The sequence below is a fragment of the Sceloporus occidentalis genome, unplaced genomic scaffold (genome assembly GCF_023333645.1).
Source record: "Sceloporus occidentalis isolate IW3139 unplaced genomic scaffold, rSceOcc1.0.p SCAF_191, whole genome shotgun sequence".
NCBI classification, from domain to species: Eukaryota; Metazoa; Chordata; class Lepidosauria; order Squamata; family Phrynosomatidae; genus Sceloporus; species Sceloporus occidentalis.
In genome coordinates, this window is record NW_028317171.1 from 1,124,168 (window position 1) to 1,140,609 (window position 16,442).

At 42.1% G+C, this 16,442-nt stretch overlaps 1 protein-coding gene across 1 annotated transcript in view; it reads left to right on the top strand.

Annotated features, from left to right (window-relative positions):
• Nucleotides 1–16,442, top strand: part of TFPI (tissue factor pathway inhibitor) — a 53,353-nt gene that overhangs the window by 23,230 nt on the left and 13,681 nt on the right. Inside the window, exons 3-6 of the mRNA XM_089502044.1 lie at nt 1,926–2,036; nt 8,827–9,027; nt 12,635–12,673; nt 14,174–14,350. Of these exons, the coding sequence (XP_089358170.1) occupies nt 1,926–2,036; nt 8,827–9,027; nt 12,635–12,673; nt 14,174–14,350 (528 nt within the window). The remainder of the gene's footprint in view (nt 1–1,925; nt 2,037–8,826; nt 9,028–12,634; nt 12,674–14,173; nt 14,351–16,442) is intronic.

Below are 16,442 nucleotides of genomic sequence, written 5' to 3' on the forward strand. Positions count from 1 at the left end.
AGAACCAATTCTTGATGTGTCTCCTGCAGGGTGTTTCAGCACTGTATGTGCATTAATACAAAACAAGGGCATGTTCTACATATGCTACAAATCCAGAGCAAGAACATCCTGTCTTTTTAAAGATCTATTGTAGCCAACACTAAAGTAAAAATGTTCAGAAACAATTCCTTTCACAGTTTCAAAAGAAAATTGGGATATCACAGACTAAGCTACGTAGAAATCAATGGGAAGAGCTACCCATGAGCTACCCAAGCTACCCTTGGAGATAATTAGTTAAATTTAACTAACTATGTGTTAATTTGTTTCCCCTTTCTTCCCCCAGCATGTCTTAAGATGTGTATTTGAAAAGGGCTTAATGATTTAATGTTTCCTAACAGAGCTCAGATCTTGGGAATGACTAATTACATTTAACTCATTATGTGCTAATTCATTTCCTCTTTTCTCAAGTGGTGTGAACTGACATTAATTAAAGCTTTTCCCAAGTTGACAAGATGTGTTGCACTGCAAATCCCACTAACCCTAGCCATCAATCAGATTTTGGGATTTGTAGCTTAACATATCTGAAAAGTACCATGTTGACTAAGGCATTTTAAAATCTACAAAAAGAGCACTTTTGAAGGAGCCAATAACAAAGTATGTTCCTGCGGGCAACAGTGACAAACATGTATGTCATTCTCTGTTAATTCCACAGTTTCATGAAAAATAATTCAGTGAATGACTTAATTATCAATTGACGCCAAAATAAAATTTCCACGTTCCCACTGTTAACAGCATCAAACTGATTTCTGCTTTCCTGTCGCTGACAAATTAATTTTTAAACCTAAGGTTCCAAGCACAAGTCATGAAATAAGACACCTGGATTTTAGCTAAGGGGTGAATCAGACAGCCTGCCAGGAATGACCAGAGGCTCTGGCCACAATTGGGACACAATCGCACTGGGACCGTGGAAACCACATGGCCCGCTTCCAAAGTGGACCACCACTGTGGTCCCAGGTTGGCTGCTGCCATAAGTAGCATTTGTGTGTGTGTTTGCACCTTTTTTATTTTACTCAAAGGACCAGATTGCAGTCTCGGAGTGGCTTCCATCCACTTTGGATGCATGTGTTGTTTGAACACCACACCCCCAAAGCAGCTGGAAGCCACTTTATTTGGCCCATGCATTTCGGGCCTCAGTCTGTCTGAATCTAGCCTATTGGGCCAAATTTACTCTGCTGATACAGAGTGGCACTCTCTCCTCACTGCTGTGCAGCATTCAAATCACAGATACTCTTACCTAATCTGGCTAATCTGGATGTATATTGTTCATCCAAAAAATTGTCAATCGGTTATGAAAAGACTAAGGTTGTAGTTTTCACATGTAGAACTAAGAAGCACAACTGTCACATAAGACAAAAACAAGATAGAACAGGTGACCTTGTATCATTACTTAAGTATATTATTTGCTGCTTCCAGCTCATGTCAGGGCCCCAAAACTCAAGACTGAGCAACTCTCAAGTGTAATTCTTAAATTTTGGTATGACAGGAGGCATGCGTGTATCCCCAAATGTTGTATGGACCTGAGATTTGGGATTTCAAGTTGTTGCAGGTTTGGATGGCATCAAAAACAAAATTCTAAGAACAGTTTTGGGAACTCCAAGATACACCCCAGTACAGTACCTGAGGCTGGAAACAGGATCACAATCCTGGGTTATTATGATCTATCTGTTAATCTTCTATTTCTGGTTAAGACAGAAGGGAATGGCAGAAAATCATCTAATAAATTGTCTTCAGGAACAATAGACTGGTCTTACAGTAATAAATAATGGTGGCAGCATCCATGCTTTTGTTCATTAGTTTTGGTTTCTTTGACAGGAGGGGTAGTTTAATTTAATTGCTCTATCAACCACTTATTACAAAGCAATGATTCCTAAACTCTGGTCCTCCAGGTGTTTTGGACTTCAGCTCCCAGAAGCCTCAGTCATCTTGGCCAATGGTGTGGTCTGAAGTGGGGCAGGAACAGAGGGTTCTGGAGCTTCCCGGAATATCCAGAGCAACAGGTATATTATTTTAAACTATTTTAAGGCTTTAATGCTTCATTTCATTGTCTGGACTGCTCCCACTAGGACTGGGGTTTCGGACATGCATCGTCCAAATAGGACAATGCCAGACTGGGGGGTAAACAGGCCTTTTGGCCCAGGCAGACAAATCTGTACTCTTCCCCAGTGTCATTCATGCAAAGGCACTGTTTGAATGGAGGCATTGAGAAAGGGAAGAGAACCTGCCTTGGCTGCTGCTGATAATGTGCTACAACAGGGAATGGGGGAGCAATAACAACCTGTCCAAATACCACTCATGCACTGTCACCACCATTTATAACAGAAAGTGTGCCCCCATCCTGGACATTTTAAAAAAGAATATTGAAAAATTTTGCCCAGTCATGTCAGAAAATAAAACATTCCTCCTCCCTTTCTCGCAGCACCTACTGACATTTGTAGAGAGAATTGGGGGGCCGAGGCAAAAAGTTCAACTCAAATAATTAACATGCAATGCCTGGGAACACTTCTCTGAACAGTATAGTCTTTAGCTCAGCTTTGAAGTAAGGAAGCAAAGAATCTCTCCATGTCATTTTAACCCTGTTGCCATTCACATCTTCCATCTTATTGATTTAAAATCAATTAATTTCCAGGAATGTTACAGCCTGATCAATAGCATAGTCATACTACTGAAGATGTGTGTCCTGTTTACCTCTATTGAGGGCTGCACAGCAGGGGAATATACAAAGGAAAAGTCCAGAGTCCAGTCCAAAGGTCACACAATGTCAGTCAGACAGCCACAGCAAAGGGCAGAGGCAAGAGCATAGTCACAAGGCAAGTCCAGATGTCAGATAACTAGAGTCATGAATCAAAAAGCAAGGAACAGCAAGGCTGGTTATCAGCTGCCAAGAACATCTGCAGATGGAGGTGTTTTAAAAGGCCTCTGCTTCTCTCAGCTGAAACCTATTAGCTCTCTTCTTGACTTCTAGCCTGGAAGAAGGCCTCAAAGACTCCTTGACCTATATTTGCTCCTAGCACCTGCAGCCTAGAGACCATAGGCGGGATACAGACAGGCAAAAAGGGGTGTATTCATGACGTCATGAAGGTAGAGCCTTCAGATGGGCCTTACCTGAATGCCGCCATGAACACGCCCCCCGCACGCCCCAAGCGGGAAGAAGCGGCATTAAAAAGGTTCTGCTTTTCTCCGCTTCTTTTCCGTTTGATGCGCAGCTGCGCAGCTCTGTCTGTAAGCTGCTGCACCGGTACGCCAGAATTGCTACGCCGCTAATTTAAGTTGCCCATTTAAAAGCTCCGTGTCTGCTGCGTCGCATAATGAGTCAGGGTCCTGGAACATGCGCAGTTTGCAGTCAGGCTTTAATTGCAGCGTCAGCTGCCATGCAGGTGTGGAAGCTGCAGCACAGCTGCAGCACATTTTAAGACTCGTAACCCTAACCCTAACCCTAACCCTAACCCTAGAGCAACATGTACGCATGCGCTGCTTGGAAAGTTTGGACTTTAAAGTGAACCCCTACACACATTCCTGTGCCATTTTCACCTAACAATAAAAAACCCCTAAAACTTTAAATATTTACATATGTACAAGGGAGGTGATGGGGGATGGCAGGGGGACAGCGGTGGCAGCGGAGACAGCTGTGGCTGTGCATTGCAGATTCAGCAAGAGTGCGGGGACCAAAGGAGAGGAGGCATCTATGATGCTGGTGACACTGGCAAAGTGCAAGCGGACAAGGATGCCAACACCAGCTGATCACCAGCTGGCAGGAGACCACCATTGTTCTTGGGCAGAGCAGGGGGAAAAGTTTTAAAGGGGCTTGGGCACTTTAAATGTGCCCATAGGCTTTCTGCCGCCGCTGCTTAGCGCTGCAGCTGCGCAGCTGCGCATCCGCCAGCCGGCAAAGGAAAAAAAAAAAGCCCCGTTTTTGGCCGCCCGTGAGGAAGCTGCCTCTCTCTTTGCAGCATCCTCCGAGGCGGCGGTTTGGAAACTGCGGGTCTGAAACGGACCCAGGTGAGGCATCTTCACTGCCCCCCATGTGGAAGCCCCATCTCCTGAGCCACGCCCCCGGGGCAGGCGGTCTGGAGGCTCCGTATTCAGCAGAATACACCTCCAAGACGTCTTCCCCTGCCTGTCTGTATCCCGCCATAGAATCTGTTTCTCCCTCTGCAGCTTCCTGAGCCTCCTCTGAGACTGCCTGATCCAGGCAGCCCCAGATCTGCCGCTGTCTCAGCCTCCTCCATGTCTTCAGAGACTGAGTCCTCTGTGCCTCTAAGTCAGGCCCAGGGCAGTCCATGACAACATGGATCATTGTGGCTCTTAAAAAAAGAACCGCTAAGGGGTCCATTGCCAAAAACACCAGTTTAAGTGGTTTTTTCTGATGCTCTGCCAAACTGCTCCGAGTTCAATCAGGGCAAAGAGGGCTAATCAACTTACCAGGCTGGCCGAGTTGCTGGGAGGAGGTAAACTGCTTGGCCAAAAAGTGGCACGGCCCTGGTAGGGCCCAGCAGGTCAGGGGAGCGAGGGGATGGAACTTCCTCCCCCGGTGAAATTCTCACAGAAGAGAAATTCCTTGTGTATGCATTACTGCATGCATTACTTAACAATTTTGATTCAACACACTGAGAGGGGAATAGAAAGTCCCATCTCCACCTTTTCATCTTTCTATGGAAATCAGTGAATTTGAAGAAAGAGAAAAATGTTAAAATCCTCTATGCAAACAAAATAATGGAAAATAAAGATTCTTTCTTACATCTTTTTGTAAATGTAAGCTACTCTTCTTAATACTTAACACTTTGCTCATGAGGAAAACCACAACAGATGTGGTGGGGCTAGGCACTTCCTTCTTTATGTGCTGAAAACAAAAAGGGTAAGGATTGGCTAAATAGGATTAAGGTGTCTGGTATGTCCTTTCTTAAGAGGCGTTTTTGAAAAGGATGTTGGACCTGTCACACAATATAAGAAACAGTAAATAAAGAAAATCCAATTGTGTATACATTTCAGTGGACCATAAAAAAGAATTTGAGAACAAGTTTGTACATAGTTAATTCATAAAAGTTTGCACAATATTTTTGTTAACTGCTTTGGATTTTTCATTCAAAGCTCATCAGCTAAATCATCTTTTGACTTCATTCCAAGCTCATATGAATGACCAAGGGGCAATTATGATGTAAAATAGTTGACTTGACAAAACCTAACATGGCTGGCTTCCATGACTCCAAATTCTTGGTATCCATACAACATTTCTCATGTCAGGATAGGGCAACTTCAATCAGTTTTGTACAGTTCGCCACAAGCACAAATCAGCCAAGCTACTGTGTGAGACAAATCCATGCAGCTAGCTGTGATAAACCACTCAGGACTGATTCACAATAGGACTAACTGATCTATGTCCTGTAGCACCACTTGGACCTCTGGAAAGTCTAGGATGGGGGCAGGGAGAGAATGTTCCCTTGTGAAACAATTTATAATTGATTAAAAAGGCTTTCAATAAACTATCAAATCACAAAATTAAAAAATAGTGCCTAGATTAAAAGCAAAACTAAATTTGGCCTTGCTAGTTGTTTCTGTGAAAAGCTTTTGATATTTTGACAACAAAAACTGCCACCACAGCTTCTTATTAAGGATGATTACAAGACTTTTTGTCATTTTTCTGCTGGGATGGTGGTGTTGAATCATTTCCCCCTCCCCCCAAAAAGTACCAAAACCAGTTTATTCTGTCAGAACTTCACTACAAAATCAGTTTATAAACCAGTTAATTTTGTGAAAGGCTATGCTATTTTTGCCCAAGTCCAAGATATAAATCAATAAGACCTTGTCTGCACAGGCCAAATCAAGTGTCATCTGTCCATCCTCTCAGAAGAGACACCGGGAATCACATGGCCCAAATCCTGCTTCTCACCTCACCTGTTGCTTTGAATCATTCTGGAAAATCTGGAGCCTTCAGTTTTGACGACAAGCAACTATTAGAAACTTGTTCTGGTCTGCCACATGACAAGTCCACTGAGCCACCCAGAATGAATCTTCCTGGAAAATCTAGAGCCTTTAATTTTGATGACAAGCAGCTATTTGAAACACGTCTTGCTCTGCCACATGGCAAGTCCACCACTGTCACCAGTCACTTGTTCTGAGGTCAGAACAAGGCACCCAGCCATTTGAGTGCTTCATTTTGACCTCAGAGAAAAGCAACCATGCTGGGTTGCTCAGTGGAACGTGTGTGATCAGCTTGTGCATCACTGGATCAGAGGGCCTTTACAATATGGGAGGGTTGGGGCAACTATGGGGATAAGATATCCTGGGCTTCCCTATACCAGTGCAAGCAGGACCTTAGTGAAGGGGCCTAGGGCTTACATACAAATGCATTCCATAAAAAGAAGACTATAACTCTATGATGACTAGGGAACACAGGTGTCTTTTGGTCCAAGCGTGAGGGAATTCTTTATCCCACCACTTGATGAAGTCCCCCCGCCAACTCTCCCCATATGTACCATGGACTGCCTACTCACTGATTGAATTTGTATTATTATTTTTATTATTATTATTATTATTATTATTATTATTACGGTATTTATACCCCGCCCTTCAGTCCTAAAGGCTATTAGAGCGGCTTACAATTATTATTTTTAATAAGTCCGTTCCCTGCCCTGAGGCTTACAATCTAAAAAGACACGACAGAAAAGGAGAAGGGAATGGTGATGGGGAAAGAAATCAGGTCCAGCAGTTCCTCTCTCCCTCAGAGGCCTGGACCAAGGCAGATGGACTAGAGGGAGGGCTCTGCTTCTTAAGGATAGGCCTGATGGAGTTGGGGCTATCTTTTCACGCCCTTCCAGGCTGGATGATGACAGATGCAATGGTGGGGGGGGGGGTCTTCCTCTTAAGTATGCCTTCAAGTCATTCCCAACTAATGGCAACCCTAAGGTGAACCTATCATGGGGTTTTCTTGGCAAGTTTTGTTCAGAGGAGGTTTGCCATTCCCTTCCCCTGAGGCTGAGAGCAAGTGACTTGCCCAAGGTCACCCAGTGGGTTTCAGGCCGAGCTGGGCCATGGAACCTATACCATCCCAGTATACTATGGACAGTGTTTTGGAATATAAAACAGTTAACCTCTGAAAGACTAGAGAGCTCTCTCACCCTAAAAACAATGGAAATTGTGTCTGTGCCTCTCTATGCATATTCCCATGTAATATTCTTTCCTAGAATTTCCATTCATGAAGTTTCTTAACAATTCAAAGCAACGCCTTCTTTTAAACTGCCCTTCCACATCAATCCAATGCTGTTTAAAGCATGCGCACGCACACACACACGCACGCCTTGGTTTTTACTGAATGGAAAAGTAAGGAATACGCATTTTCTCATCCTCAGCAAATAAGGGTGTCTTGACTCATCCAGATTTTTCACATTTAGGAGTTTTGTTGCCAAAAAAAGAAAAAAGTGAAAAAAATGTTTTTGTCCAAATAAAAACAAGGTTTATGCGAAAACCATTTTTGTGTGTGGAAAAGGGAAGTCTTGAGACGTGAAACAGTTAAAACAAACAAACAAGCAAAACCTCTAGCGGTGATGGTGATTTTTTTGAAAGTCCTCTTTCTTATGTTGGAGATTAAACTAAACAAAGATGCATAGTCCTGGTTAAGACGTGACATAACTCACTAGTATTTGGTAAAGCAGAAGGAAGTAGGAAAAGAGGAAAAACCACATTACAGGTAGATAGATTCAGTCAGGAAAGCCATGGCTTTCCTGAAGTTGCAAACCTAAGCAGGACTGTTGATGACAGAGTGTCTTGGTGGTCTCTCAGAGGTCTCCCATAAATCAAAGGAAACCAGTCAAACAACACTATAAGTCAAATCAAACTTGACAACAAATAATAACAATTGGAAGCAGTTTGCAGGCTATAGGCTTCCAATTATTAAAATGGCACAATGTGATACTTGTGTGTGATGCTTAGTAATTTAATTGATTCCTTGATGTATTATTTACAAGGGCAATGCTGCCCTCTAGAGAACATTTGCACAGATCAAAATTCAAAGCTGATACGTGGTCATTTGCCTTATTTCTATGCTCTTGCAAGAAATGGAGGTAGTTTTCTGGAGTGTAAATAATTTGCATAGTTGCCTACATGAGATAAAACAGACACATCCTGAATTCTACACTACACTGAATTTGCAGGACCTAAGCAGAGCAGTGGAGGATAGAGGGTCTTCAAGATATCTCATCCACTGTGTCACTGTGAGTCGGGGTCAACTCGGGGGCAGTTAACAAGAGCAAACATTCCCGTTTCTCAGCTCCAAGGAACCAATAGTTCAATCTTAGTCAAATAGAAACAGGGTTTTACCTTTGGACTCCATGGTGAATATTCCTTTATGTACACTTAAGGAACTGTGTATTTCCATTGAGAAACTCCCTCACTGTGTAGCCTTTACATACCACATTCTGATTATTTTTCAAATAGCTAGGGATCCTATACAAGCCATCTATTCCCAGTGCAAACTGGATCTGGAGTGACCCAGATTCAAGTCCTCACACAGCTCTGAAACAAACCAGCTGGTATCCCTGTCTGCTTCAGATACATCTCTCAAGCTGGCCTACCTCAGTAGGCTGATGTGAGAATAATATACAGAAGAAGAGTGCCACATGTGCTGGTTTAATGTCTCTGGAGAAAAGGAAGAATTTAAATGTAATTAATAAAACAAGTTACACAGGCTGATCCAGGAGTTGCCTATCATTTGAAGGCACATTGGCAAATTCCTTTCAAATGATAAATATTTTCCAGAGATCAGTACACACAGTGTTTTAATTTGTTGTCCTCCAGGTCTTCTTTTGACCCCACTGAAACTTGCCACATCAATCTGTGCCATGAAAGCTGATCACGGTCCATGCAAAGCATTACACGACCGGTATCATTTCAACATTAAGACTCGTCAATGTGAACTCTTTAACTATGGTGGATGTCAAGGCAATGAAAACAACTTCCTAACTCTACAAGAATGCCAGGAAAAGTGTATCGTACCAGGTCAGTACATTCCTTTCTCAATTTCTTAACCTCCTTAAAAAGAAAAAAAGGTATGTCCAGTATGGGCTAGGATTAATGCTAGGGTTAGGGTTACAGTTAGGGTTAGGGTGTGGGTTAGGGTTGAAAGACCTCCAAAAACAGAAATACTAGCACTGTCGGAGACAATTGATTTCACTAAGGGTTGGGTCAGGGTTTGGGTTAGGATTAGGGTCAAGACTAGGGCTAGGATTGGGGTTAGGGTTACGGTTAGGGCTAGGGCTAGGGTTAGGGCTAGGCTTAGGGTTATGGTTATGGTCAGGGCTAGGGCTCAGTTTGGAAAAGGGTTAAGGTTAGGGTTAGAACTATGGCTAGGGCTAGACCCTAACCCTATCAATTCCTAACAAAAACATTTTCACCTATCAGCACAAGACCTATTTTTAAATGAAATTGATTGTCTTAGACAGTGCTAGTGTTTGTGTTTTGGACGACTTTCAACCCTAACCCTAACCCTAGCCCTAGCCCTAGCCCTTCCCCTAACCCCAACCCTCACCCTACCCTTAGCTCTAACCCTTAACATAACCCTCACCCTAATCCTAACTCCAACAAAAACATTTTCACCTATCAGCGCAAGACCTATTTCTTAGTGAAATCAATTGTCTTCGACAGTGCTACTGTTTCTGTTTTTGGAGGACTTTCAACCCTATTCCTAACCCTAACGCTAAGCCTAGCCATTGCCCTAACCCTAAACTTAATCCTAAACCTAACCCTGACTCTAACCCTAACGCTATCCCCAACCCAAGCCCTGGCCCTAACCCTAACCCTAACAAAAATGTTTTCAACTATCAGCACAACACCTATTTCTTAGTGAAATCAATTGTTTTCGATAGTGCTAGAGTTTATGTTTTTGGAGGTCTTTCAACCCTAACCCTAGCCAAATCCCTAACCCTAACCTGTCAGCACAAGAGCGATTTCTTAGTGAAATTGATTGTTTTTGACAGTGTTAGTGTTTTTGTTTTTGGAGGTCTTTCAACCTTAATCCTACACCTAACCCTAACAAAATCATTTTCACCTATCAGCTCATGACCCTTTTCTTATTGAAATTGATTCTCTAATTCTAAAACTCAGGAAACTACAAATGCAAGATTGTGATCCATGGTAGTGAAAGTGATATCAGACTGCTATAATTGTGAAGTGTGGCTACACTCATTGATTTACCAGTTTGTATGCTGAGACTATTCAAAAACCCTTTCTTTTGCTTCCAAAGTACTTAAACTTTTATATTCATCTCTGATCATATAAACAAGTGTGCCTTGATACAAGTAAACAGTGGTTATCATATGACTGGTGGTAATAAAAATTAAATTGGGCAGAAGGAAGCTAATGGGAAATATTGTTTGTGCATAAAGAAAAAACTGAACTCTGCAGGGATTTGATTATTCCAGAGTTTCCAGCAGGAAAAAAAAACATGATCAGATTGGCTGCTGATTAAGGAGGTCCACAAAAAAAAAAAATACAATCTTGCTTACTCAGACAGAACTAATGGAAACAGTCCTGCACTTCATGGGGAAATTGTTTGTTGCTGCTAAAGGTATGACTAAAAAGCTCATGTATTTGCATGGTGGTGTTGTAGAGGTAAACCCACTCAGAGTTCCCAGGCTTGTGTAATGAGACAGAGGGTGTTAAGCATGTGTGGCTGTTATTCAGACTGCAAGGGCCTAACTACACATGTAATTAACAATGTGTAGGCCTGGGAGAAATGATAGTTATCAAGTGTGCTACAGAGGAAATATAAGTCTCCCTACACACAAGTTTAATGTCCATGAAAATCCTCTAACCCTCCTCCCCACACAACATTTATCATTAGTATAAAATCTATTATACCCATAGCATTATACAAAATTCCTACAGAAATGATGGTGTTACATTGACTGTATTATGAATTCTGCAACTGGGGGGAAATATGCTGTAATAATGGTTTCTTTGAGGGTGAGTATAATTATGAGAATGTATGCATTCATGATGTAAATTCTCCATTTTCCCACTTCCATAACAATATCAAGGTATTTCTTCCTGTAGTGTCAAAACATTCAAAACATTTTTTTCTTGCAAGGAGTGGAAAACTCTAAAAACTGTACATTTTTAGAAAGCTCACACAGCGTTACCCAGAACTGTGCAAATTTCTGACGAATTGCACAGTTGTAGGTCTTCTTCCTGCTGTGACTATTTCAGTTTGCACAACCTTTTGAGAAAGAGGGACAAGAGACCATATGAATGGATGGCTAGATACTAGGAATTAATAAATAAGGTCATATGGCATACTGCAGTTTAGGAACTGGTCTTGCTTGATAGAAGGGCAAAGGCATGAAACAAAAATCAGTATCAATCTTTTTTGATCCTCTAGTTCAGGAGTTCCAAGCCTGGGATGCCCAGAGTCCCAAGGGGTGCAAGATGGAATTTCAGGGTGTGCTACAAAGAGTTGCTTGTGTTCTTAAGTGATGAATCACAAAGCAATTAATTTTTCTAAACAAATTAAAATTTAATTGCCCAATTTAGATTGGAATTTTGTGCACTGAGTTAAAAGTTTCTTTTTTTAAAGTTGAGTTTATTCACCTGTAGTAAGTCACTGATTCCTTGTCATCCTTGCTCATTTGTTTCATCCCTAACAAAGTTGCTTCTGTCCTGTTGCCCCCCCCCCTCCTCCTCACCCACCCTTTCTGGGGCTGGTTTTTTGGCATGACTTTCTCCCTGGCCTCTCTGGACACAGTCTATACACCCCATCTTTCTTAACTTGCCTGTCTATTCTGATATCCCAATTCCTTCTCTTTCCTACCAAGGCTGATCCTCTCATGCTGCCCCTGCCTCTCTTTCTCAGCTGCCTACCAGGAATCAGATGAAATTTCATCATCATCATCTGCACTGATATTTTATGAAGGCTTAATCTGAGTTTCCACTAGAACCCTAAGAAGCGAAACCTGTTTAGCCAACAAAGATAAAACAGTCTCAAGCTTTGCCAACATGAGTTATTTATTTTAAATTTCCCCCAGGCTCATGTTTACATGATGAAGGCCAAACCTCTGAATCAGGCATTGACTGTCTTCACAATGTCCACACCTGATTTGGGATTTCCTCCCCTTCATCCATATTTAAAAACCTTTGCTTTTGCTCCAGGTTTTTGCCTCTCTCTGAAGTAATAATGAGCATCTGCCTTCCCACAGAGTCCTTGCAAGCCACTCAGCATTGATGCTGCAGGTGCGAGTTGTTGTGTGGTCAAAATGTCCTCATTTTGTCCAGGATCGATAACATGGCTAGGTACTTCATTGTGACCCCAGTGCTGGCACCAGGCAACAAACAGGAATCATGTAGGAAGGCAGCCACCACTGTCAGTGGAAAGAGAAGAGAGGTAATGGGAAAATTTGGGGCCAAAATATTCTAGGGGCAACATGGAATAATCTGGCTAGTGACGACGTGTCTTTATCTCTGTCTATCAAACTGTCTGTTTGCCTGCCTGCCTACCTACCTGTTGTATGTGTGCAGTTTTGAAATTAAAGATAGTCAGTTCCCACAATATGACCCTTGCCGCAGCATTTCCATTTTCAGTTCTACTTTATTTTATTTGTTTCAATTGCAGATTTGCCAGAGAAGAAAAAAAGATCAAGATTTAAGAAAGGTAATTCACTGTTCTATTTCTGGATGTTTTGATTTCCCAGGAAAATGTGGCTGGGCTAGTTGTGATAAGCAATTCATCCAATGTTTCCAGTAGAACTGCAGTCAGCAGAAGAGGAATTGATTGATATTAATTTCTAGGAATTGTCCTAAAATGAAAGAATAGGAGAAAGAATAAGCTGAATCCAAATGTTAGATCCAACTTGAATAAATCTGAATTTGGTAGCTCAGTACTAGAGATGTTAACCTTTGCTTATTTGACTCCCAAACATGAGAGTGACAGAGTTCTCTCCCTGCTGGTGAGATTACAATTTTCTTTCATATGTTAGGATTTTACTGAAAAATATTTGGACAAAACAATTGTTTTTAAAGGGAAAACATATGTTTTATGAATATAAATACTTGTGCACAAAAATGTTTGGATTTTTTTTTGGGGGGGGGGAGGGTTTTGGGTGCAAAACAGCAGTAAAATGAGGAGGAAAATGCCTTTTCCACTCTAAAGGATGAACAGTCTTGCAACAGATGAGTTTTTCTATGGTGATCTTGATTTGTCAATACACTCATTCTCATCAAGGACAACAAAATACTCTTTATGTCTGTAGTCAACAGAATACAGTCCACCCTCCCCATATGGGGGGATCCATTCAGGACCCTCCCGTGTATGGGGTAAAGAGTGTATGCTCAAGCCCCATAGAAAATAATGGGATGCGTGCTGGTGGTGGCACACGGTGCAAGTACACACCCCATTATTTCTGCCAGGGCTTGCCTTCTGTGTAAGCTCGAAGCTGTGGAAGGTAAGCCCACCTACAAGGAGGGCCGACTGTATTCTTTAAATTGCTAGTCAATAATTAAACATTACAATCCTAGTCAATATGATCCTAATCAATCAGAATACAGCATTATACTCTATCAATACAGAATATTGTTTATGTTCCTAGTTAATACTTAAGATCTACAATAGACTAACATCAGTTTATTTCCCCACACCATTTTCTTGTTTTCAGAATGGAATTAATATAATGGCCATTTCCAATGCTTACTTCTGAATTCTGAGCTATTGCATAAGTGTGTTTAAAGATGCTATTAGTATTAGTATTAGTACTAATGAAATAAAAACTAAGCCTCTAAACCGAGCCCACAGAACCTCTGACCCTCCACCAGCCATATATTCCAGCTTTCCAGGAATCTGAGTAACCAACACAATTTTGTGTAAGCCTCAACACAAAACTTATTATTTGTGAGATTATTAATAGACTGCATTCAAATTAACGTGATGCATTTGGGATACATGAAGTTTTTTGTCACATTAAAACTGGAACACCGAACAACTGCTTAAATCTGTGCCACTTAAATAAGTAAGATTGAAAGTGGTTAAATTTGGTTGATTCAAACCCACTGTGGTTAAACAAGGTAATTCCATCAGCCAATTAATGGGTATCAGTAAGAACAGTTGTGAGGAAATGTGACGTAACTTCCTTTTCTCTGAAACAATCCTCATTCCCAGAAAAGCCTTCTTATTGTCTTCTGGAGAATGACCCAGGAATCTGCCGTGGACTGATTACTAGATATTTCTACAACCAAGAGTCAAAGATTTGTGAACAATTTCTGTATGGTGGTTGTCTGGGAAACCAAAACAACTTTCGGTCTTTGGAAGAATGCCAAGATACCTGCCAAGAAATTAGTAAGTGATCTTTTTCTTTTGTTGCCAATTGTCCTCTTGGTTCCAGAGGCATAAGCCAGGAGCGGAAACCTGTGGTCCCTTAGACATTGGCAGAGAACAGCTTCCATCATTCCTGACCATTGCCCATGTTAACTTGAGCAGTTGGGATCTTGATTTTAACAACATCTGGCAGACCATATTTCCCATCCTGGTAAATGATATCACTTGAAATAGTGCTGCAGTGGGACCTTGGTATCTGTAGACTTGCCATCAACAGATTTGAGCATCCATGGATGGCAAGCCTGCATTGTACCCAATGGCAGCGCATGCATGCAGCCGCACTGCCATTCGGGACAATTGGACTGAAGCACCCCCTCCCTCCCTCCTCCTCTGAGGCTTCTGCCCCGGTTTGGCTTTGAGAACGGAAGCTGGAACCTGTCAGCCAGACAGGTCTCAGAATCTCAGTCTCCACCACCACCACCCGCCGCAAAGCCCAGCACCCAGGATGCGGTCTAGGCCCTGAGACCCAAGCCCCAATGCTAGCTCTGGCTCCCTCTGGCTGACAAGGCTCCAGCCTCCACCTCCACATCACCCCCAAAGCCATGCTGGAGCCCTATCAACCAGGGGGAGCCAATGACAGTGTGGGGGCCAGGGCTTGGGTCTCAGAGCCTGGAGGCTCCGTTCTGGGTGCTGGGCCCAGCAGGGGGCTCCAAGACTCAGCTCCAGCCACCTCCAGCTGACAGGGTTCCAGCCTCCACCCTGGAGGCCAAGCCTGGAGCAGAAACCTCAGAGGGAAAGGAAGGAAGGAGGGGAGGGAGGGAGGGAGGGAGGACTTCAGTTCCATTTTCTCTAATGGCAGTGCCACATTGCCATTAAGGACAATGGGACTTGAGCATCTGTGGATTTTGATATCCATGGAGGGGCGGGGGGTCCAGAACAGATTCCATGTGGATACTGAGGGCCAATTGTATATATCTGATTGTCTTTTTCCCCTAGAAGACTGTTCTATTCCTACAGCACCTATATAAGTACTCTATGAAGGCCTTCATAACCCTTCATGGGTGTAACTATGGGGAGAAGTGAGGAGATTGTCTTCCAAAACTAAGAATTCTGCCTTCTCTGACATTTTCCTTCAGTTGCTACATTTCTAGCATTGTAGGGAGTGAAACAGTGAGAACTGTTCACACCTAGAACTCATCTATTTGCTGTGTTTTCATTCCCCTTGTTCCTTTTCCTGCCCTGTTTATTTGGATGCCCAAATATGTGTTTCTAAAAATTAGCCTTGGAGAAAAAGCCAGGGAAAAAAGCCTGACGTTTTACATTTTCATTGACAAAACTATGTGAACAACATTACAGCAAATACTATATTGATGGATCTAAGGTGGGAATAAAATACTGCTTTTGTAAAATATAATTGAAATATAAATAAAACTCCAAATAATATCTTAAGCTTGATTGTTTTCAAGGTGGCCATTACACTAACACCAGGCTGTGATCTCTTACAGAAGGCCCATTTTCACCCTTTTGCGATCATATACAGTACTTTGATTTCTGCTTGAAAGAAAATACCGCTGACACACAGCATTGCACAGCCTATTATAACTTGTTGGCTTTTTGTGTTTGCTGACAGTTGTTGCACGCAACTGACTGCAATTATTCCACTGGTTTAAAAATGGATATAAAGCAGCACAAAAAGAGCATTTAAAACATCAACTTTAATGGTGCCAATACAACTTTTGGACAACTTTAATGGTGCCAATACAAAGAATTGTTTTTTCCCTGGGACTTGAATGTCTACTGAAAATGCATACTTGGCAGAGACAATTAATCTAAGAGGGACTGGAAATTCATTTTTTAAAAAAAAAATAAATGCTTTTCCTAAAGCAAAGATTTTGGCTATACTTAAAAGGATAGTTTTGCTTCCTGGATGTTTTTTAAGAGTGCAGTACTTTTTGTTTTGCATACACACCAATTTTACTAAAGTGTGTGTGTGTGGGGGGGGGGGGATAAGGACTCCAGGGAACTGAGGAATAAAGATGGAGCTACATTCAGCCCAGTATGCAACCTATAGTCTTCTCATTTCCTATCCCTGTTGTAAAAGAATGCATCTCTA